At 41.5% G+C, this 21,827-nt stretch overlaps 3 protein-coding genes across 3 annotated transcripts; 2 read left to right on the top strand and 1 right to left on the bottom strand.

Moving 5' to 3' along the window:
* The first annotated feature begins 1,136 nt into the window (after nucleotides 1–1,136).
* zgc:101744 (Receptor expression-enhancing protein 6-like) lies at nucleotides 1,137–6,394 on the top strand. The gene is made up of 6 exons (XM_062530521.1): nucleotides 1,137–1,259; nucleotides 1,358–1,515; nucleotides 3,282–3,375; nucleotides 3,536–3,674; nucleotides 4,299–4,467; nucleotides 6,013–6,394. The coding sequence occupies exons 2-6, from the start codon at nucleotides 1,398–1,400 to the stop codon at nucleotides 6,048–6,050; spliced, it is 558 nt and encodes a 185-aa protein (XP_062386505.1). The 5' UTR covers nucleotides 1,137–1,259; nucleotides 1,358–1,397; the 3' UTR covers nucleotides 6,051–6,394.
* A 1,991-nt stretch (nucleotides 6,395–8,385) lies between these two features.
* colgalt2a (collagen beta(1-O)galactosyltransferase 2a) lies at nucleotides 8,386–14,763 on the top strand. Its single transcript, XM_062552662.1, has 12 exons — nucleotides 8,386–8,618; nucleotides 9,375–9,482; nucleotides 9,688–9,805; nucleotides 10,287–10,421; nucleotides 10,552–10,756; nucleotides 10,953–11,072; nucleotides 12,111–12,184; nucleotides 12,679–12,785; nucleotides 12,999–13,131; nucleotides 13,241–13,368; nucleotides 13,921–14,127; nucleotides 14,510–14,763. The coding sequence occupies exons 1-12, from the start codon at nucleotides 8,386–8,388 to the stop codon at nucleotides 14,760–14,762; spliced, it is 1,821 nt and encodes a 606-aa protein (XP_062408646.1). The 3' UTR covers nucleotide 14,763.
* Nucleotides 14,764–15,644: 881 nt separating this feature from the next.
* Nucleotides 15,645–21,494, bottom strand: zgc:153115 (uncharacterized protein LOC768186 homolog). The gene is made up of 2 exons (XM_062530520.1): nucleotides 20,730–21,494; nucleotides 15,645–19,540 (listed from the first exon to the last, which is right to left on the bottom strand). Exons 1-2 carry the CDS (start codon nucleotides 21,229–21,231, stop codon nucleotides 19,293–19,295), a joined length of 750 nt encoding a protein of 249 aa, XP_062386504.1. The 5' UTR covers nucleotides 21,232–21,494; the 3' UTR covers nucleotides 15,645–19,292.
* Nucleotides 21,495–21,827: the final 333 nt, after the last annotated feature.

Raw genomic sequence — 21,827 nt, 5'->3', positions numbered from 1 at the left:
CAGATGTCAGTAAGAGCTGAATTATTTCTTGTGAGAAACAAAAACATATTATTCATATGGAAATCATATCTTTAAGGGATTCCGACTTGCCTCTCCCATGGAGAAATAAGGATCTAATCAGAGAAAATTGAAATTGAACTTCAGCTGAGACTAGATTAATGCTTTTTCCTGGGAGCTGAAATTTAGTAATACACATGCGAAAGAAATACTCGACATGTTATAATGATGTTACTGAGCTAATTCATTATCAGAGAGATGGGATAGTTTAAGAACACAGCTTATTGAAGTTCCCTTTGCCCTGGGTCAGTTTCCGCTGATGTCCACAACAAAACAGAATTAACAATGAAGCAATGGGCATAGGCTACCACATCTATATACGACAGTGTTAACTAGTTAATTGTAGGCTATGGACTAGTTCCAAGTAGGGCATCAACACAGACAAAGACCGAGCAATTAATGCCATGAGCTTAAGGTGCCCTTATTACACTAGTTTCCTCAGGATAATCAATGCCATGTTGGGTTAGGTTTGTAAAGCAAGGGTGTAAATGTGAAATATATTTGTGTCAGGCCTAACAGAAATTACAATCTGTGAAATGAACATGGGGATTACAGTTTTTTTTTTATTTTATTATTATTATTATTATTATTATTACTATTCAATCATCTCTAAGAAAAGAATGATGATACAAGACTCCAATCTACATTTCAAAATGCTGTGCTGATGCATAACAATATTTTATATGTTAGTCTGTTAGTGAATGAATGGCAAAAATTTGGTCAGGTAAGCAATTCGCTATTCTTGCTTTGGCAGGCTACACGAGAGCAGTGCCACCTCCTGGTGAAATGATGAAGGTGAAGATTAATGAGGGTGTATTAATTCTGCTTAGGACGCTCGTTGAGCCTTCACTCACTGACTTTCGAGAAATACACCAACATTTTCTGATAATAAAGAAATAAAGCGATTGAGAAGATCAGGTATAAAGACGCGTCAAAGTCAACCCGTGCCTTTTACGCACATTCTCAACATTCCAACCACAAAAAAAAAAATTGTTAAGCGACATAATGGATAGAATGACAACAATTATCTTGATGTTGATCACCTGCACTTTAGCTCGGTTCTCTCTCACCCAGTTACATTTCCACCAGAAATGGCTCCTCCCGCATCACTGACGCGACATGCTTGATTAGTGTAACCAGCGGCGAACATTGCATCGCGACGTCGTTTTGAAAAAGTTTGTGGAACACAAGCGAGTGTCGAGGTTTGCTTATACTGTATGCATTCGGTAACACATTTTGCCAATACTGCCTGATTTATTTGTCTACGTTTATTAAGGTCTATCATATTTTATGATTGCAGTTAACGGAGTCTACACTGTCCGTCCGACCGACCAGAAAACATGTTCAATGAAATCAGAGATCAAACCGATGGATTTTTTAAACAGAAAAATGTAGTCACAGATCTCCTGGGTAAGCTGGAAGAGAAAACCGGAGTCTCGAAACAATATATCGCTTTGGGTAAGTATAACATTTGAAGAACTTTCGGACCTGTCCAATGCTTGAAAGCGTTCTAGACGTTATGCAATGCGGAGTTAACGTTGTGCCAAATCAGCGTAGCTATTTGAGCTGTAGTAGGATAGAATAACCACTGGCCAGCGCAACATGTTCTCACGTTGAAATGCTCTTAAAAATAAATAATAAATAAATAAATAAAAACAACAATCATGGGAAGTTCACTTTGTTCTTCTTGAAAATGGGTCTGTGTTTATCACATGACTCCAATCTCTCCCATGTGGCTGTTGGTGACAGACTGAGTAACACAAAGTGTACCATTTGGTTGGTGACAGGCTAAGTAATACAAACTAGTGTACCATTTATTTGAAATCAAAAGCTTGGCTTTCGAGACAATGGCAGTTTATGCCACCGTATCATGTGAAAAAAGGGCCTCTGTTATCAAGGTAAAGTTATTTCAGCTGCCCCTTTATCATTGCACCTGTAATAAACTCAAAGGTCAGTTTCTTTTCCTCTCCAGTTTATCTAGAAGTCTTCAGAGAGCTCATGAAATGGCTCTGATTTCCGTCTGCCCAACAGCTGGTCTCAAGAGATATTTTTAACATGTCTCCATATATCTGTGCACTGCAGCACTGCAAGGTCCCAAACTGTTCCTCAGACCTTGAAAGCTTTACTATAACTCATTTTATTATTATTATTATTCAAAAGGGAGAAAATGATCGATCCATGAGTACAGGTTCAGGAACTAAAGGAACCTTCAACTGTGGAACCTTAGGCCAGTATACATACTTTAAGCCTAATGCTAGACTAAAGGCTTGTGCATCCAAGTTTTCTTGTAGTCGAGTAGCCTACTAGTCCACCAGAGTGCTGGGCTCACTGTGCACAATTCCTGTTTTCAATAGTCCTTTATATCTCATAACTGAAGTCACGTGTTGGCACAATGGTGTTCAGACATTGTTTGACAGCACGGAGTAAAGTCAGGAGACTAAGCGTTTCATGCTGAGATTGAACAGGCTGGAATATACCAATCATGTTTGAGAGGACTATCGGATTTTTACAGCAACTCATGGTGTATGTGTGATTTCCCTATGCAAATTCACAGGGTGCCAAGTTCCCAAGGGGCTGTACAGGTAGCTTCCTCATTCAACCCCCCAAACCTGCTCTGTGTTGTACTTAGCAATACCTGGCAATAAAGACATGCAGTTAAGCAGACCATTGTCATTTGCATACTTGTGGAATTTGGCACAGTGTTGTGGAGAATTGTTGAAATGGCACGCTCCTTTTGAGGGTCCTTGACAAAGCAGACTTCAAACTGAGACGCAGACTTCAAGCTCCGGCAAACTGAACGATAATGCTGCAGGATTTGCTTGAAGCAAGAACGCGTAGGACTACTCCGTAACATCTATCTTGGCTTTATCTGTAGACTCTTCTTTGGACACCAGCTGTTTTTGATTTTTACTCTTAATGAATGGGGACCTAACAGGCATCTTTAGTGGCAAATGCAAGACACTAGGCTAGACTCAAGACACTGTCCACATCAGTCTCTTGGAATTTGTTTTTGAATGTGATGGCTGGTTGATTGCCACTGCCTCGAGCTGTTTGTAGACTGTGTTTGAACTCTGTTGTGTCCTGTTGAGCTCCTCACATCCTGTTAATCTGAGGCCTGTCTGTGGATCATGTGATGCCGTGTCCTATTTGGGTAGTGTAATGTTCCAGTTGAAAAGGTCTGGATGCTTCTATAATCATTTTTTTCATCCTGTTTTATTCCCCAGGTTTCGCAGTATTTCTGGGAGTGTACTTATTATTTGGATATGGTGCATCTCTGCTCTGCAACTTGATCGGTTTTGTGTACCCAGCTTATTTTTCGTAAGTATAAACTAATCGCTCCTTGTATGAACATTCCATGTGAAGAGCCATCTAATAAAAACTTGTATGAGTAATTTGGCGTTAGCTTTAACATTACTTGTCTAATGACCATGGGTACACCATGCTACTTGGAAGTAATGTGTGCATTTGTGATTTATAGAATTAAAGCAATTGAAAGCAATAACAAAGATGATGATACCAAGTGGCTGACCTACTGGGTGGTTTATGGACTCTTCAGTGTGTCAGAGTTCTTCTCGGACATCTTTCTCTTCTGGTTTCCATTTTATTATGCTGGAAAGGTAAGGCACGGGACATGGCCTGTTTTTGGTCAGATGTTCTTTAATTATTGTTTAATTCTTGTTTTTATGGTCTTTTCATGTAGAAAGTGATTGTACTTTAATTGTGAAGGCAGTCTTGAGAACCTACATTTATTCAAGAGTGTGTTGGAATAAATGTTTTTTATATAAAGTTATTTTCTCACTGTGATGTGAAGTCACTGTATTTTTAAACTATGATGAAAGGATTTTCATGTTTCATCACCCTTTTGATCTTGGTGTGTAATGATTCAATACGTTTGTAGACCTTTAATATCCTGACTTATTCTTTATATTTTGGATTTAGCATGTGTTTTGGATGCTGACAGCACTAAAATCTCCAGAAATAGATAACTTGGTGACCCTTTTCCTGGACTTGGTGACCCCTTTTTAAAACTAGGAATCAATGCTTGTTTATATAAAGCCTTTTGTCTCTGTCTGTCTGACTGACTGACTGACTGATTGACTAATCATCAAACACTTTCATTCTGACATACAAATGCTTTACAACTATTAATCAAGGTAGATGCTAGTTCTGCGTTTCAGCAGCTAGAATGTGGATTGTGGACTTTAAACTGAGAACACTGTGTCTGCCCCTCCCCCCTCTAGTGTGTCTTTCTACTGTGGTGCATGGCTCCAGTATCCTGGAACGGGTCGCAGATTATCTATGGACGTGTGATACGACCTTTTTTCCTCAAGCACGAAGCGAGAATGGACAGCATGGTCAAAGACCTGAGCGGCAAGGCCAAACATGCAGCAGAAATGGCTACAGAAGGAGGCAAGTATGCCAAGCCTGGGAGTAATGTGGAATCCAGTGCTTCATTGAATTAGAACAATGCAGTATTGTATGCTTCTTGTAGGGTTGAATTCTGCAGTCCTTTCTATAACCAGATTCGAAGGGCAAAAGGTTGCTGTACACATTAAGAAAAGATCATATCAAATCTTCAGGAGGAAGATGTATTCTGTATTCACATGGAGTTACATTGTCCAAAGACAATAATTTATGCAAGCATACCACTAAAACTTTGAAAGAGGATGCTAGATATGCTTAAAAATGCCTAAAATGATATTTTACTTTACACCTGTAATTGTGAGTGCCTGATAGGCCATCAATGACCTCTTATTTCATAGCAGTATAGATATGACCACAGTACCATGGGCACAGTACATTTCTAGATTAAACTCCTGGATGGATACTTTGCGGGATAGGTTCTGTATCATATCACAATTGATCCCTTCTATTGTTCTAAGAAATAGTGATTAAATGTATCTTATTACTTGCTTAAATAGTTAGGCAAGCTTTAGAATTTGACAGTGTTACAATTGTTATGATTTGTCAAATCCAACCTAATAGATGTTTGCCAGGTCAGCTGACTCAGTGTCTCTGATGTCTCCGGATGACCACATGCATAGCAGTTGTTGAGCAATGTATATGTAAAGGCCAATTTATGCTGAAGATTCACGACGAGACAAGCTGCACCACTCTATAAACCAGCAACTTTCTGCAACACATGAATTTTTTTTTTTTTAGAACATCTCGCAACATGACCAACCATTTCATAATGCCTTTTCTCACTAAATCTGAATTAGTTTTGGGTGATGTTAAAGACTGGTGTCTGCATCACTCAAACATCACCCTAACACTTGGTTAATAAGTATTTCTCTGCCTCTCCTTTGGTAAGAACTTTACCTTGGGCCCCAGCCATGGCGCGACTGGCTGGGGCACCTGCACCGCACACCGGCGACCCGGGTTCGATTCCCGCCCAGTGGTCCTTTCCGGATCCCACCCCAGTTCTCTCTCCCTCTCGCTTCCTGTCATACTCTCTACTGTCCTGTCCAATTAAACACATAAAAAGCCCCCAAAAAATAATCTTTAAGAACTTTAACTTGACGCCTCTGCTGGATTGACTGAATGGCAACACGTCATAAACGCTCTGAAGTAAAAGCATTCTAAAACCTTGCAACTGACATGATGAATACTTTGCAGCAGCTCGCAACAATATGCAATGTTTAGATTAGTTTAAACTCTAGTGTCTGTTTATTGTTTAAGTCAAACTGAATCTTTGGTGTGAATTGGCTTTAAATTCCATCACCTAAAATGGCTCAAATATATTTTTGACCATTCGGGTTCTGTTTATGGGGTAAAACCATCTGGTCAATATTTTTTTGGAGGAGGGTCATTTTGGGAAGATGGATGAAGTGTTATTTCAATTCTATTTTGTAATGTTTGGAAATAGTTCTGGGTCATGTGTGGATTCAAGGACAATCTGATGTTTATCAGGACCATGTCTGATGTGCAAATGTCTCTCTGTCTGTCTCTCAGCTACCAGATTCGGACTTGGACATGAGAAGGAACACTAATGAAGCGCACAAGCCTGTGGCATTTTCACCGGGTGCTTTTGTTCGGCGGTTGTTTTGTTCGGCCACATGGATTTCAGGGAAGACCCCTTTCTGATCAACAGTACTAAAATATTGCACCTGAGCCAAATGCTAAGCACTATCAGCCAATGTTTTATTTAAATAATAAATGTTCAGTCACTGTATACTTTTAAGAGTTTAGAGAAGGGGAATGTTCTACAATTTAATACAGCGGCCTGTCACTCGTGTCCTTTTTATGTTCCACAATGTATCTGTGTGTGTGTCATGTCTGGTACAAGTTCATCTCCTTTTAAAGTGAATAAACTGGAAATGTTTTGTGAAACTGAGTGGTATCCACATTCTGAATCATTTGATGTTTGAGTGTGTTTACCACTTACACCAACACCACTCACTGAAATATGCAATGATATTGCAAACGTCAGTCCTTATCTTGCTGGAAGTCCTGATACTACGCTATCAAACTCTGCAGGAATGTAACTGTCTGCTGGCATCAAATGACGCCGACCCACTTGCCATTGTCACAATATGAATTTTTATTTTGACTAATTACTCATTCCTCTTACCCCTTTTAGTGCCAGTAGGTTTTATATGAATGGAGTTAGTAGTTCATCTTTCCTTGCCATGGAAAAACAAATAAGATTTTTCTAACTAGTCAGTCAGCCAGGTTTGACCACATTTACTACTATACTTCATTAATGCAGCTCTAAGGCAGGGGAAATTACCAAATTACCTGACTGCAATAACTTCCCCTGTTGGTGAAGGACTCCTGAACTGGTTCCCTCTGCTGGGTGGGAGTGTTATGAACGATCCTGCCCAATTTTCTCCATCTCATCTGTGGTTCTGTAGCTGCCAGTGATCCTGCAACTTTACAAACGTATCGTACAAAATGTTTCAAACTATTTAACAATTAAGCTATATTGTTGGTGTGTCTTATTTTTGTGAAAATGTAAACCTGTTGGGTCCATAAATAAATTATAGCCTACTAAAGAGATTTTTGGCCATACTTCAGCTCAACTGATCAAAGGGGGGAAAAACAACCACGGCAATCAATTGCCCACTGCTTGTACCAAAGTCACAATTTTCAACGGAACAGATCATTTAATCATCCAAATGATTTTAAACGGGTTGAAATAGTTGACGAGTTTCTCTTTAAAACAAGTCTAAACAACCAATAGCTGATATCATTTGACAATGTTTGGGCCATGCTTAGATAATACTCACATCAAATATCCATCTTATCACAGTAATAGGCTATATCGTAATTTTCGGTGCAGGTAAGCTAGGTTCGTCGCCACTGAATTTCAGCATAACATGGCCTGTTGCATCTTTAACCCTTAGCTTTCTCACTCGTTGTCCGAGGTAGCCTACGTGTCACCTGACGATGCGTTCTGGCAAGGATTTTTCATTTACGAAAGGCCTCAGTGGTAGATACAGCTATGTGACTGCAACTAGGCTACGTGACACCTGGCTGTGCGTTGAGGCAATGACAATTGTCTCTTCAGCTAGTTTTACTTGATAAATTAAACAGAACCTGAAGAAAGAAATACCGAGGACATGGCCTATGATAGAATACCGTCACGCCGGTATAGGCCTAATAGTGGAAGCCGGATAACTCCAAAATCTCCTCTCCTAAAAATGTTTATTATATCCTAAAGGAGATATAAATAATCAACAGTGACACGGCAGCTTTCTCTCTCTACCCCTCCATCTCGTGCGCACTCGATGCGTTGACGTTCCCAATTAAATGGAGTAGCATAACGTTGAAATGATAGTATCTGCTGCATAGTGGGGAATGAGAAGATCCATATCATCATTGCATGTAACATGCTGTTGCTTTATTTTGGCATTGTAAACGTTCGGAAGGATGAAAAGTTGTTTGAAGTAAAGCTTATATTTATTGACTAAATGTCGGTGCCCCGACGCCCTTTGGTGCCCTATGCACAGTGCGTAATGCGCGTGGTGGTGGTGGCGGGCGGCGGCAGTGTAGCTAGCCTACGTAAAATGAACGTTTTTTCATTTCGATTCTAAATAATTGGCTTGAGAAATGCATTTACATTAAAACGCAGTGTCTTAGTAGGCTATATTGTTGAGTCGGTATAATTTAACACTACATGACAAGACGAGTTATCATTTCTACCGTCTCATAGGTTCCGTTCCGTTCCGCTTCCGTTCACCGTAGATGCTTTACCAATGGACCATCCTATTTTCTATGCAGGATGCTCCAAGCTCAGTTCTCTAGCCTTTCATCTCATCCACCGCACTAGTCGGAGTCCTAGCGGCGGAGGACAACATAGCGTATTGCACTAGCTCTGAAACAATGCCGTTAGAGAGAATAGGTACCGGTATATTATTTACCGTTTTTGTGGTTAGACTGACATGTGCCTATACGAGTCAGTCTGTTTTTGATGTGGACCCAGTTCGACCCGAGTCATCTTTGTTGAAGCCCAAAGTCTTGATTGCCATACTTGCTCGAAATGCAGAACATAGTTTACCTTTCTACCTGGGATGCATAGACAGACTGGACTACCCCAAGGACCGCATCACAATTTGGTATGAGATATCCGATTTCTAATGTCTGAATTTTGGCTTTAAACTCATATATACTTTGCATAACATTTTAGATCAAATCTAAAGACAAATCACGTGGCATGTTTGTAAAATTCTTACCTTCTCCCTTGATTACAGAATGACACTTAAATAGATATCTAGATGGAGTTATGATTGTGAAGTGATTGATGCAAATGGCTATAGACTGTTTTTGTTGTTGTTGTTGTTGTTGTTGTTGTTTTCCAAGCTTATTATCATACCAACCTAGAATAGAAGATTTTACAGGAACGCGTTTCTTTCAGTTAGTTTTCAAACTGTCAGGTTGATAAATAGAAAAAGAAGCCATTTGTGGCAGTCAGACATACTGTGCAAGAGACCAGAGGCTTTCTGCATTGCCAGTCTGAAGCACTTGGGAAAGTTAGAAAAGCAAACAGTAGCGCAGAGTGGGAAAGCAAGGACAGGAGTCACAGCACGGTGCAGGAATGCTGTGGGCAACACAGGCAAGAGAGAGGTGGGAATGAGGTGCTCACCATTTGCTCATGTGGCCTCCGTTTGTCTTACAACAGTAGCACCAAACAAGCCGCATCTATCTGATCGGAGGACTGTATGTTTCATCTGCATTAGGGTCACAAACATATCCGTTCCTATTGACACATACTGTATTCTGCACTGTATACAGGAGGTTAGAGCATCATTTGGCCCAAGGGCATGGCATGATACTGAATATATAAAATAGTGTAACATGGTGTTTCTTTGCAGGGTAGCCACGGATCACAATGTAGACAACACAACGGCAATGCTACAGGACTGGCTGAGTACAGTAGAGGGCCATTACCACTCGGTTGAGTTGAGGGCCGGGGAGTCCAGGTGAGCTTGCACTCCGAAGACTGCAGTGCTATACGACTGTATTATTTCATGATAGTGTTATACTTTCAGGTGTAGGAACTAGTCACAACCACACGTGGTTGATACAGAAATTACGACCCTGAAATTATATTCTTGAAATGTAGACAAGTGAAAACCAGAAGTTTTTTAATCAATCAGTGAGTGCTGTGTGTGACTTCCCCTGCAGTGCATTGCTTGGTGAGGAGGGGCCAAAGCACTGGGTGGACTCCAGGTATACCCATGTGCTGAGGCTGAGGCAGGCAGCGCTGAGGAGAGCCAGGGCCCTGTGGGCAGACTACATACTGGTGAGAGCCCAGCCAGCGGCGGCCCCTTCACCCCTTCCCATTTTGTGATGCGTTATCTACCGGCCATAGAAATGATATGTTATGCTCTTCCACAGCTGTCCAATGGTCTCTGAAGTACATGTCAGAGACATGAAGTAGTCAGATTCACACTTAGCTCTCTACACTTACTTCTCCTGGTTTGATCTCCAATTTGATTCCAGTGGTTGCATTATGTTCAAACACTTGTTGACACTGTTTTTTAAATTTTGTTTTGCTTTATCTTGTATCGTAAAGCCGTTTCAATCAATTTGTTGGAAAAGACATCTCATGCATCTCCATATGCATATGACTGATTTTGATCCAGTATACACTGTCCATACATTTAACATATGTAGGCCTATAGTATATAAGTACGATTTTACACCATAGTGTTAAGTTGGCATTTGAAAAAAAAAAAAAGTTTTTTTTTTTACATTGAACAGCTGATTTTGTGCTGTTGCAGTTTGCAGACAGTGACAATTTGCTGACAAATCCTGAAGTGTTGACACTGCTGATGGCTGAGAACAAGACTCTGGTGGCGCCCATGCTGGAATCCCGCACCCTTTACTCCAACTTCTGGTGTGGCATGACTCCCCAGGTACACACTGCCTTTGTTCACCTCCGATGTTTCACAATTTAATCAACTAATTATTTGAAATTGTAGTGATATGTTTCAGTAGCATGGCTTCCTCAGAGTGGTGGTCTGCCATGTCACTTTTTCTCCACAGGGTTATTATAAACGCACCCCCGAGTACATACCCATCAGAGACGGGAAGCGTGAAGGATGTCACGCCGTTCCTATGGTGCACTCCACATTTTTGCTGGACTTGCGGCGGAAAGCCAGCAGAGATCTGGCCTTCTACCCAGTCCATCACCTCTACCCCTGGATTATGGACGACATCATGATCTTCTCCTTCTCCGCCAGGCAAGCAGGTCAGTACAGGAGGAACCTTCTCTTCCTGGAGCAGGTGCCTGTTACGTTCATCTGAAACATTCCATCCTGTTGTGAAAATTAGACATCCATGAATGAATGTAATTAACGTGCAAAGGCTTATGTTAAAAGCTTGCTCTCTGTAATTGGTGTCTCTTAACTGTAATTTCTCTCTACTCTCTATGTGGCCATGCATAGGTGTGCAGATGTTTGTGTGTAACAAAAAACATTATGGGTACCTGCCTGTGCCAGTGAAGCCTGATCAAAACCTGGAGGACGAAGTGGAGAGCTTTTCTCACACCGTCGCTGAGGCTTTGAGTACGTTCTACATTATCACCCTCAAACGCACTGTACCAACTGACGAAACATAGCATAATGCAGTTTATAGTATAGTCTGTGAAGTATGATCATTTTGTAATATTTTAATACATTTTGTGTAATACTGTAAGTGTATTGTGTATGCAGTATATTGCTTATATGTTACATAGAATACAAGCAGAGATTGAATTAAAAAAATGTTTGGGCCCCAATTTAAATGCTGATTTAAAGTCAGTCTATGAGCAAAGTTCTCGTGCATGAACTAACGGCATCATGTGGCGTGAAACAGCTTTTTACTGACCCACCTATGTTTGTACTTATGATCTTTCTCATGGTATCAAATTTGCAAACAGATTTTGCATAGTTATCAAGCAAGCTTAAGTTAGACTTTGCACTTTTGCCCAACATTTAAATTAGAGCCCTTGATGTTGGAACCTGTCTTTGAAAATATACAGTAGGCTAAATCAATAAGCCTCTCTCTCTCGCTCTCCTCTCTCTCTTTTACTGTCTCTATTTGTACTCAGTCCTCTCACTGAGGAGAGAGAAGTTTCACTTTTCTGTGACGTTTCTGTCTCATTCCTCCGAGAGTAGAGTTCGCCTCATACCGCCAACTATCTTCCCCCTTCAATGAGTCTTTTTTCCCCTCCTCACAGTACTTCCTACTTGCATAACTGACCTGCCAAAAAACAATCTGGCTTCACTCTTACCTCAGCTCCTCTTTTCATCTCTCAATTACAAATGACCCAATATAAGCCAATCATTCAAGTTCAGCCATTATGATTCCTGTTAAAGTATGCCACCGTTTTATTTTATTGGCAGATCATCAAATTGATTTTGATAATAGATGGTCATGTCACATGTTTTTGTTTTCTGGTGAGTTGTGACTTGATTTGGACAATGAAACTGATTTGTGAATTTATGAATTTATACCATGCATCCAATATTCCACTTGAAGCACTCTGGGCCTGACCAACACAAAGGTCTCTCTTCATATGAGTTTGTCAGCAAACACCCTGATGACTGTGATTTCTTTCACAGTTGAGTATACTTTGGAGCCATCACATTTCTTGCATGCCCGACCTAAACAGAAGGACAAAATGGGTTTTGATGAGGTAAATATACATTTCCTTTAACGCTTACAGTATATTTTACCTTTTCTCGCCATCTTGAATTTGTATTTAAAGGGATTTTTATTTGCATTCCTCCTCGCATATGAGGTGCATAACTGCTTTACACTGTTTCTCTGCTAGAATTTGTATTGTTGCTTTGAAATCTATCTAGTTACAAATCATTGGATTGCACTGGAATAACACACTAATCAGATTATGAAACTCAGATTGTAGCTCTGTGAGATTATGTCCAGCCAAATTGATTTAGAATGAGGAGTAAATAAGCTAAACTAAAAGCCCCAATGCCAGAACACAGATTTTGATGGATGCCTATGATTCAGTGAAGGACTTACTGTACATGAGTATACTGTACGTAGCCATTGCCAATTGGCTACAATGTATCTGGATCTACCTACACAGTAGTTTATGAGTGACCCACCATGTCTGATATTCATGTAGCTTTTGCTATAATGTAACTCTAACTTGTCCTTTGTTAGATCTACTTGATTAATCTGAAACGCAGACCAGACCGAAGGAAGAGGATGATGAGCACGTTAGATGCTCTGGGCCTTCAGGCTACACAAACTGATGCTGTGGATGGCAAGTACGACAGAATAACTTTTATTTTTGTTTGTTGTTTATTGTGTAGATGATTCCCATTAGCTGAGCAGCCCCAACTATTCCTTGCGGGGTCCAATATAACCTGTGATGTTTATTTGAAAGGTCAGCGTATGATGGCATTGCTCAAGACAGTTTGCAAACAAGAGGTCTCCCTCTCTCCCCTTTCCTTTCCTCCTCTGTTTCTTCCCTCTCACAGAGCTCTGAACACCTCTCAGGTGCTGGCACTTGACATTGACATGCTGCCCAACTACAAAGACCCATACTCTGACCGTGTCCTGACAAGAGGCGAGATCGGATGTTTCCTGAGTCATTACAACATCTGGAAACAGGTGCTTCTTATACCACACACTTCATCCACACACTCACAGTGCGGCACCGGGTTAGTGTGTGGCTATACCCTCAAAGCACAGTGTCTCAGTCTCTTTTACTTTGCCCCAGGTGGTAGAGAAAGGACAGCAGCAAGTGCTCCTGCTGGAGGATGACGTGAGATTTCAGCCTCGCTTCAAGAGCCGCCTGATCACCATCATGCAGGACGTAAAGGCGGCTGGTCTTGACTGGGACCTCGTGTGAGACCCACGTGTTTTTCTTTTTACATTTCCACATTTCCACCTTCATACAGACTCAGTGAAATGAATTTGACTTAGCCTACCTGTGCTACACTCTCAGAAATGGAAGTACCAGTGTGTATCTAAGTCGGTACAAATGCTTGTCGCTGGGGCAGTACCCTTTTGAAGTACAATAATGTACCCCTGAATGCAGGTACTGTTTGGTACCCTAGCCATTTGTACCCATCAAGATACACTTGTGTACCTGTAATGACCGATTACTTTGGAGGAGGGAATGAAACTCTTCCAGTATATCCATATGTACATTTCCAAACTGTACCTCACCATACCTGCTTGTGTTTCTTTTATGGTTATGGTTCTTGGCAGACTCTTTTGTTCAAAGTGACATACATCAATAACAGTAAATGTTATCATCAAAAAGTATCAGTTCAAGTATCCATAAAGCTTTCATTGAAATATTCACATTTTCACCCTCCATAATCTCTGCAGTTCTATCTTTCCTCTCATCTTAATTAAATCTTTCTCATTTGACCCCACTCCTTTCTCTTTCAGCTATGTGGGCCGAAAGAGGCTGCAGGTGAAGGAGCCTGAGCACTGGGTAGAGGGGGTAAAGAACCTGGTGCACCCCGACTACTCTTACTGGACCCTGGGATATGCCCTCTCTCTGCAAGGGGCCCGGAAGCTTCTCCAGGCAGAGCCCTTTGGCAAGATGCTGCCCGTGGACGAGTTTCTTCCCATAATGTTTGACAAGCACCCTAAGTTAGTTGTACTCTGTCCTTATATATTCTAACCCATAAGAGCCCATGGATGTTTTATTTATTTTTTTCAAAAATGAAAATTATGAGAGGGGGAAAAAAACCTTCTAAAGAAAATGTTCAAGGCACGGAGTCAGTTTGTGACACCCGCGTCTCCATGGGCCCTTATAGGTTAAATTTGAGATAAAAAATGATCACTCTCATGTCACAATCAGCACACTTTTGTTGGTTCACCAACCTGCGAAGCTTAAAAGCTAATAGTTGGCATGTATTAACTCTTTTCAGCCTCTTTTGAAAATGTCCCTTAAGCCCTTGTGTGTAATACTGTATTCCTGTATCTCCCTCTCTCTCTCTCTCTCTCTCTCTCTCTCTGTCTCTCTGCCCAGTGAGGAGTACATGTCTCACTTTGAGAACAGGGACTTGAAGGCCTTTTCTGTGGAGCCTCTCCTGCTCTTCCCCACACACTACACGGGCGAGCCGGGCTACACCAGCGACACAGAGACCTCCAACATCTGGGACAACGAGGGGGTGAGCACCGACTGGGACCGGCAGAGTGCCCAGAAGAACCGCGCCGGGCCCCGCTCTCCCGTCCCAAGCTCCCCCAGCAGCAGTGGCAGCAGTCAGAGGGACGAACTCTGATCAAAATAAGACATTTTCAAAAACCGAAACGAGATGGGGGGGGTGGGGTTGGGTGGGCAAAGACCATTCTCAACTATATCTGTAATCTCTTATTACTGCTATTGCAGTTGGGATCCACAGTCATAGTTTGTACTCACGTGGGTGACACCACATTGCTACTGCCTAAGGTTAACTGGAGCAGGTGGGTTCGTATGATTTGATAAAGGAACAGGTCTGAAACACGGGAGCGGGATTGAGAAACACTCTGATGTGAACTGCTCTGGTGGTTTGCTCACAGCCCTGCGTCTTTTTAGGTTTGCTCACAGTTTCACACATAGTGCACTACTCACTGACTACTGAGGAAAATCTCAAGTGATAAATGGAGCCTTGATGTATGAAAGAGAATGATATAAATAGAGGCCCTTTCATTTGCTTATTTAATAATGTGTTCTAATTTCCCTTTGAACATGGTCCAGCAAGATAATTAAAGAATGCTCTTTGTAGTATAATACTTCATGGTTATTGTATGTTACGTTCATCAAAGCACTCGGACTCATAATTTACTTGTAACACATCTCTCTCAGATAAACCTGGTTACTCGACACCTCCCCCTTTCTGAAGAATCACAGGCTAGGCATCTGATTCACTGGTGTACTGATGACATATTTGAACAAGATGCTTAAAACATCTTGCAACATTTGTGCAGTCAGTCTAATATTACAAGACTGTAGTGGTAGACTGGCAAATACTTAAAAGGCTGTTAAAAGTCATACGTGCTGAGAAGGTTTGGTTTGGGTACTAAGAATACCTTCAAAATCAGACTAATCTGGATGTGAATGTGACATAAAACAACCTATGACATAATGACACGCAATACAGTCGACATTTCTAATTGAATCTTAATATTTTATTTATTATTTAAAAAGCACTGGCAGTTCTGTTTGAGGCAAAACAAATATTAGTAATGTTTGATACCACAACATAAGCTATGAAAAAAAGAATATTTAAAATCACACAAATAATAGGATATAATAAATTAATCCAAAAGAATACAAAGAAACAAAAAATGTTTATACGTAGGTGCTGCATGACAAATTCCCATGTATGAAAATGTACTTTTTTTAAAATCACTTTGCTTTTGTTTTAAACACCTGAGCAGATTGAGCATTTAGGTCCACAGTCCTCTGTAAAACATAATACTATAGTTTAGTGTAGCTATTGACCACGACCATCATTTCTTTAGATAACTCCGGACTCTGCGGGAAGCGAGAGTTCCACAGTGTCAAGTAAAGGTAAGTAAAGCATAGTGGGTAGGCTGGACAACATCAACACCCAACACCATGTAATTTCTGTCATTCTGGATCACAACCTCTGATTTGGGTTCAGCAAGTGTGCTGTGGCAGAATTGATTATTAAGACTCTGTCACAGAAGGATCACAAGCAAGGGGAACAGTCTCTAGTCTAGAGCAGCTGCTATCAGGTCATTTACCATTCCTACGCCGTTCACAAGGCGCTACCTTTAATTATTGCTAGCAAATTTCCAATCTACTGAAAATCTTTCATTACAGTCGACCTTGCATTCATGCTCATAATATCACCCTTAGCAGGAACTAAACTACGCCTATGAATCAATGTTACGGACAGCACTGTACAAACCAAAAAGAACAACAACAACAAAAAAAACAGCACAGAACAGAAAGAAAATGATCAGTGCATAAAGAAAGACTCTATGACTCCAGTTGAAATTCTGAAAAGAGGGTGGTGCAGGGTCCATTTAGATTTGGGATATATCATATTCAGTGAAACATGTGATACACATTGGTTTCAACTGAGAATCATCTTGGTCACTGAAAATATGCTGTAAACATCATGGAGGTCCTGAATAGATGCAATGCCGACAGTCTCTCCCCTTACATATCTTCCCATACATACAGATAGCTTTTACAGATACAAAATCTAAGCAAATAAATGGGTGTTGGGGAAATGAAATTCAAAGCATGGTTTTCTTGATGTTCATGTACACACGAGGACCTTCGTGAAATCATTTTGGGAGTACATATTTTTGCATTAATTCCAATACATACATTACAAATGAAATAGGTCTGGTTTGGTTTTGTTGCTCATTTCCACGAGGGCATTTGCCATTTCATTCAAAATAACTGCCAGCAGTTATCTAAAGCAGTCTACAGACTGCTGTACATCATTGCATGGACAAGAAGCAGTGTTCTTTCAAGTCAAGCAGATACAGCTGTAACTGGAGAAACAGTGATAGAATACAATGTGCTGTTACAGTATTGGATAAGAGGTATACTGTGCAGGAGCACAAGTGAGGAAGACTTTTGGCAGACAGTGCCTGTACTGCCCTCTAGAGGCTTCCTCAGTCCTCAACAAGATCCTGCTATGGAGGCCAAACCCATGGACCCTTTGTGAATGTATGTCCAATGAATACCTAAAGCCAAATTCCTGAAAATATCTGGGAGGTATATATAAAAAAAAAAAAAAAAAAAAACTGTACTGACTGCTACATTTAAAAACCAAACAAATAAAAATCTAAACTCAACAATCAATTTTCATTGCCCTTGTCTAAGCACATGGACAAAGGTGCATATTAAGGATAAGCATTGGTTTATTGTGATAGACCTCAGTTCAATTCCACAGTGTTCATTTATAGAAGCACATTTAAACAGTGTACCCTATCACACTTGCAGGCAAATAGCATTTATAAACAAACACCATTACGAAAAGTGCAATCTTGCATATGTGTATATCTTTAGTTGTGTTGTGCCGTGTGGCTTATACATCTGTAGAAAAATGTTAACCTGTAAACAATGGTGCAAAGTAAGTTATGAAATAGTTTAAGGCTTTCTGAGTTTTCCTGATGTGTTTTGTTCTCTGAGTTACTGTACATCCACAGACTGGCCTGTGCGGAAAGTAGATTGTTCTCCCCTTCATCTCTAGCAAATGAAAACATGGGGAAGTAAACAAAGACATAGACACGCACACACACACACACACACACTCACACGATACCCAAGCAGCGCTATACTAAAGTGTATACTCGGTCACCCCTAATATAAGGACTATAACTCATCAATAGGTTTTACTCCTTGTAGTACTTTTGATACCATCTCTACTGGAAGCATATAGGTATGTATATACACATTTATATATATAGAATTGCATCAGAATTCGACACGATGCTACACCATGTGCCAACGTGTCAACATTTCATGGTTCCTAGAAACAAAAAGTTGCTCTACACTTAGAAGTACATCTAGAAAAATCAACACACCACTCTGAACCATTTTTTTTGGGGTGCTAAAAGTCCAAAGTGTTGACTGGAATTCAAGAATTATTATTATTGAAAATATTATAAATGTAAATAGCAATCATTTAAAACTAAAGTCAAGAGGTTTCGCAGTGGAAACATGAATACATAGTCATACACTCATCCCACTGATAAGCTGGGCTTACAGTATTTCAGGCTTTAAAAGCTCCCCTTATAGTGGGGACTATCTGCACTGACCAGTTGGGTTAACAGCTTGAGTGGACATGTGCATCCACTTCTCATAAACATCTCAGCAAAGCAGAGTTGTGAAGCTGACACTGACATTTAAACCAAAGCAGCCAGCCTTGCCAATGGCACCGAGTTAGCCATATAAATAGCATGTGAGCACCTTTCTCATTCAGGTGTTCCAGTGCAGGAGGACACCAAGCTTCAGCTTTGTCAGAGAGCAGTCAGAAAGAACAATAGCGGGGCTATGCTATAAGAGTGCAAATCACATAACTAAGGACTAGGGAATGTGGGACGTGGAACAAGGGGGGTGGGGGGGGGGGGGACATCACCATGCACTACATTGTAGTGACCCATCAGCTATGACGCCAGACTCAAAACCCTGGTTAAAAAAAAAAAAAAAACATCGCTAGTTTTAAGCGAGCATCAAGCACGGCCAGGAAGCAATATGACTTCTATAAATGTCCTGCATAGAGTGAGATTCGAAAACGGACCTTGAAAGCATTTTTGTCAAATGCTTAATGGTCTCTTGCCATTTAGATCAGACGTCTGGATGTGCTTCTACATGTGTACGTTCATGAAGATCAAAAAGATCTAATGTTAACTTATGTGAATGGGTAATGGCTAATATATGGATCACCATGAGCTTTCACCAGTCCCACAATTACACATGTTGGTTGTTGCGCCACTGGAAGGGGGTAACCCAAGAGAGCACACAATCACTCACTCACACATGTTTTCCCTCTCTCTCTCTATCTCTAAACAAAGCGTTTGCATTACATGCATGGAGGACTGAAGGAGCACAGAAGATCCCTGCAGTTGTGAGTGTTCGGAGTCAAAAGAAACATCAAAAGTTATGAGGCTCTGTGTTGTAAAGCATAAGTGGTTGGTTTCCTTGTGGACAAGGACGAGGTCCAGGCCGGGGAAGGAGAACCGAACAGAGGAGGGCAGCCTGGATGAGCTGGTTCAACTGAGGGAGTGGCTGCCTGCCCCTACCCCTGCCCCTGCGGGGCCCATCTGGGCCAGACCTGAGGGATTCACTGAGGCTCCGCCGGAGCAGCGGAGGCCCCAGGGGCCAAGACCTTGCGCCCAATCATGGAGGGTTGGAAGCCGGGGTGGCGGCGGGCGTGCTTGTTGAGGTGGTCACTGCGCATGAAGCGCTTGTCGCAGAGTGGGCACAGGAATCGCTTCTCGCCCGTGTGGGTGCGTGTGTGGCGTGCCAATTCGTCTGACCGAGCAAATTTCTTCTCACAGTCGGGCCAGGTACAAGGAAATGGTCTTTCACCTGAAAGACAACAAGAGATAAGTAGGCTACATCACTTACAGTCAAGCCTACAACCTATATTGGTGCACTTCACATATAGCATGCTGTGAAAGTATTTCTTTTCAACAAACCTGTCACATGCAACACCAAAGATGTCATTTAGTGCACTCTTGTGAGAATATTCTCTGTCAGTCTGATTCCAACACAGATCCTTCATAAATAATGTATCTACACATTCACACTGAATTCACACTATTTTAACAACTGGCCTAAAAATAGACACTTTGCATAGTATATTTGGCTCTCCATCACTGCGACATAAGAGGCACAAGGATGCTAAAGAGGAGCACACATCAATACCGGTCTTCATATCCTACCAGCACTAAACTGCACAAAGTTTAGAAATAAAATCCAATCGTTTGCAAAACTACTGGAGCCTGTACTCTTCACCACACCGCATTAGCTGAAGAAGAGAAGTTGTACAGGTCATGCACACGCACGCCCTTTTCGGATTGGTTCGCCTTATAAATACACGGATCAAATGACAACCTGCGTAATGTAACCACAACCACGTGTACAGCTCATACTCCAAATCTCTTCATATGCAAATTAAAGACCCGTCACTGTGCATTTTGGTCCTCCCTCGCTTCTTCCTTTGTTCGAAAACGTCTTTGTTCCAGGCCTCAGTCGGGATTTTTCCTTTCTTTTAATGCCCGCGGTACTCTAACTTAAGATTAAAAATACCACTAATCAATCGACTAAATATATCTTTCTTAAAATAGCGTTTTTGTGTGTTTGTTTTAAAGAAATGACAAGTGCCACACATGGCGACCACGCCGGTGCGGACAAATAAGTACCCAAGCCAAAAGTTAAATAAAGTTACTGTCTGGTCAATATAACTTTAAAAGGACACTGTTTGTTCGCGTAATTGGCTACTTTGTTTATCCGAGTATGCTACGTAGTGGCCTAGCAAGTAAAGAGTCTTTGTGATGGATATCTATTTGGTCCCCTGAACGACATCGTGGCTTGCCACTAGTTGATGAAAACGTCAACCCTTTCACATAGCCTAACAAAGGATACATGTTGATGGTGCATTTAGAGGATGGTTGTGTTTGTTTAGACTTTTGATTAGACAATGGAGTTTAACGAAAATAGGCCTGCTCTATGCATGGCCTCGAATATACTTGTCAATGAGTTTAGGCTACCATACCTGTGTGGGTTCTGATATGCGCTTTCAGATGAGAAGATTTGCCATACACCCGATCACAACCGTCGAAAGTACATGGGTGACGCTTGGTGGGCGAACGTGGTGCACCCCCTACCAAAATCTGTTGTGATGTATTGTACTGTCCTGGGACTGGGGTGCCAGAGGGGGTCATGGTTGGGGTATGAGTGGTCGAGTCAGACAACGTGGTGTACCCGCTCTCTCCGCACGACGAATTGCTGCTATCCGAATAGGCCGACATTGGCCGAAATTTGCCGTGTAGATCAGTGAGGATTTCTGCGACCGACATCATGTTTGCCCCCTCCATTTTCAGGGTCTCCCGTACCTCCATGTCCTCGTTTGACCCGTCTGGTTCCCCGGGTGGAAGGCCCTGAGGAGGGGCCTGGGGAGTCGCAGCCACCGGGGTGGGTCGATGGAGGACAGGGCCACTGGAAATCGACACCAGACACTCGGCAGCAAAATAATCCGAATAAGCAAACATTGACATGGTATATTTATAATCAAACGGAGTGCTATCAAGAAAAAGCTTCGCCTCGTTTCCTGGGCAGCGCTGATCCTTTCAAAGATTTTCCAAATGGTCGGCCAAAAAAACGTAGCCTTTGCTATCCAACGGCGCCAATGCGTAAAGTATAAAAAATGTCGACCTTTTCAAATGTCAAGACAGAAAAAAATGTTCAAATAAAAGCTGGAAAACGCTAAAGAGAGACGCTTTGCTTGTGTCCCCAACGTGGTGTCCTACATTTCATTGTGTCTGCGAGTAAGCCGGTGAAACCTACGCCCCCCGGGAGAGGGAAACACGCAGCAAGTGACGTCGCATTGCAGGCGTGGAGCGTAGGCTGAGGGATAGGAAATGGGCGGAGGCTCGAAGCCTTATATATGAGGTGAAAGACATAACCTAGTATTTAGATAGCCTATACATTCATTTTGGAAGAAAAACATAATAGGCTTCAAATAGTAACATAGGCCTGTAACCTTAATTTCAACAGTTAAGGCTATTGCTGGCCTGTCACGCACAACCTACAGCATGATAACACACTGATATGGACTATTATCTGCTAACCTAGATAAGGCAATGGGTGGGAC

Source organism: Sardina pilchardus, chromosome 2 (assembly GCF_963854185.1).
Source record: "Sardina pilchardus chromosome 2, fSarPil1.1, whole genome shotgun sequence".
Taxonomy (NCBI): domain Eukaryota; kingdom Metazoa; phylum Chordata; class Actinopteri; order Clupeiformes; family Clupeidae; genus Sardina; species Sardina pilchardus.
This window is presented reverse-complemented; position numbering and strand designations above follow the sequence as displayed.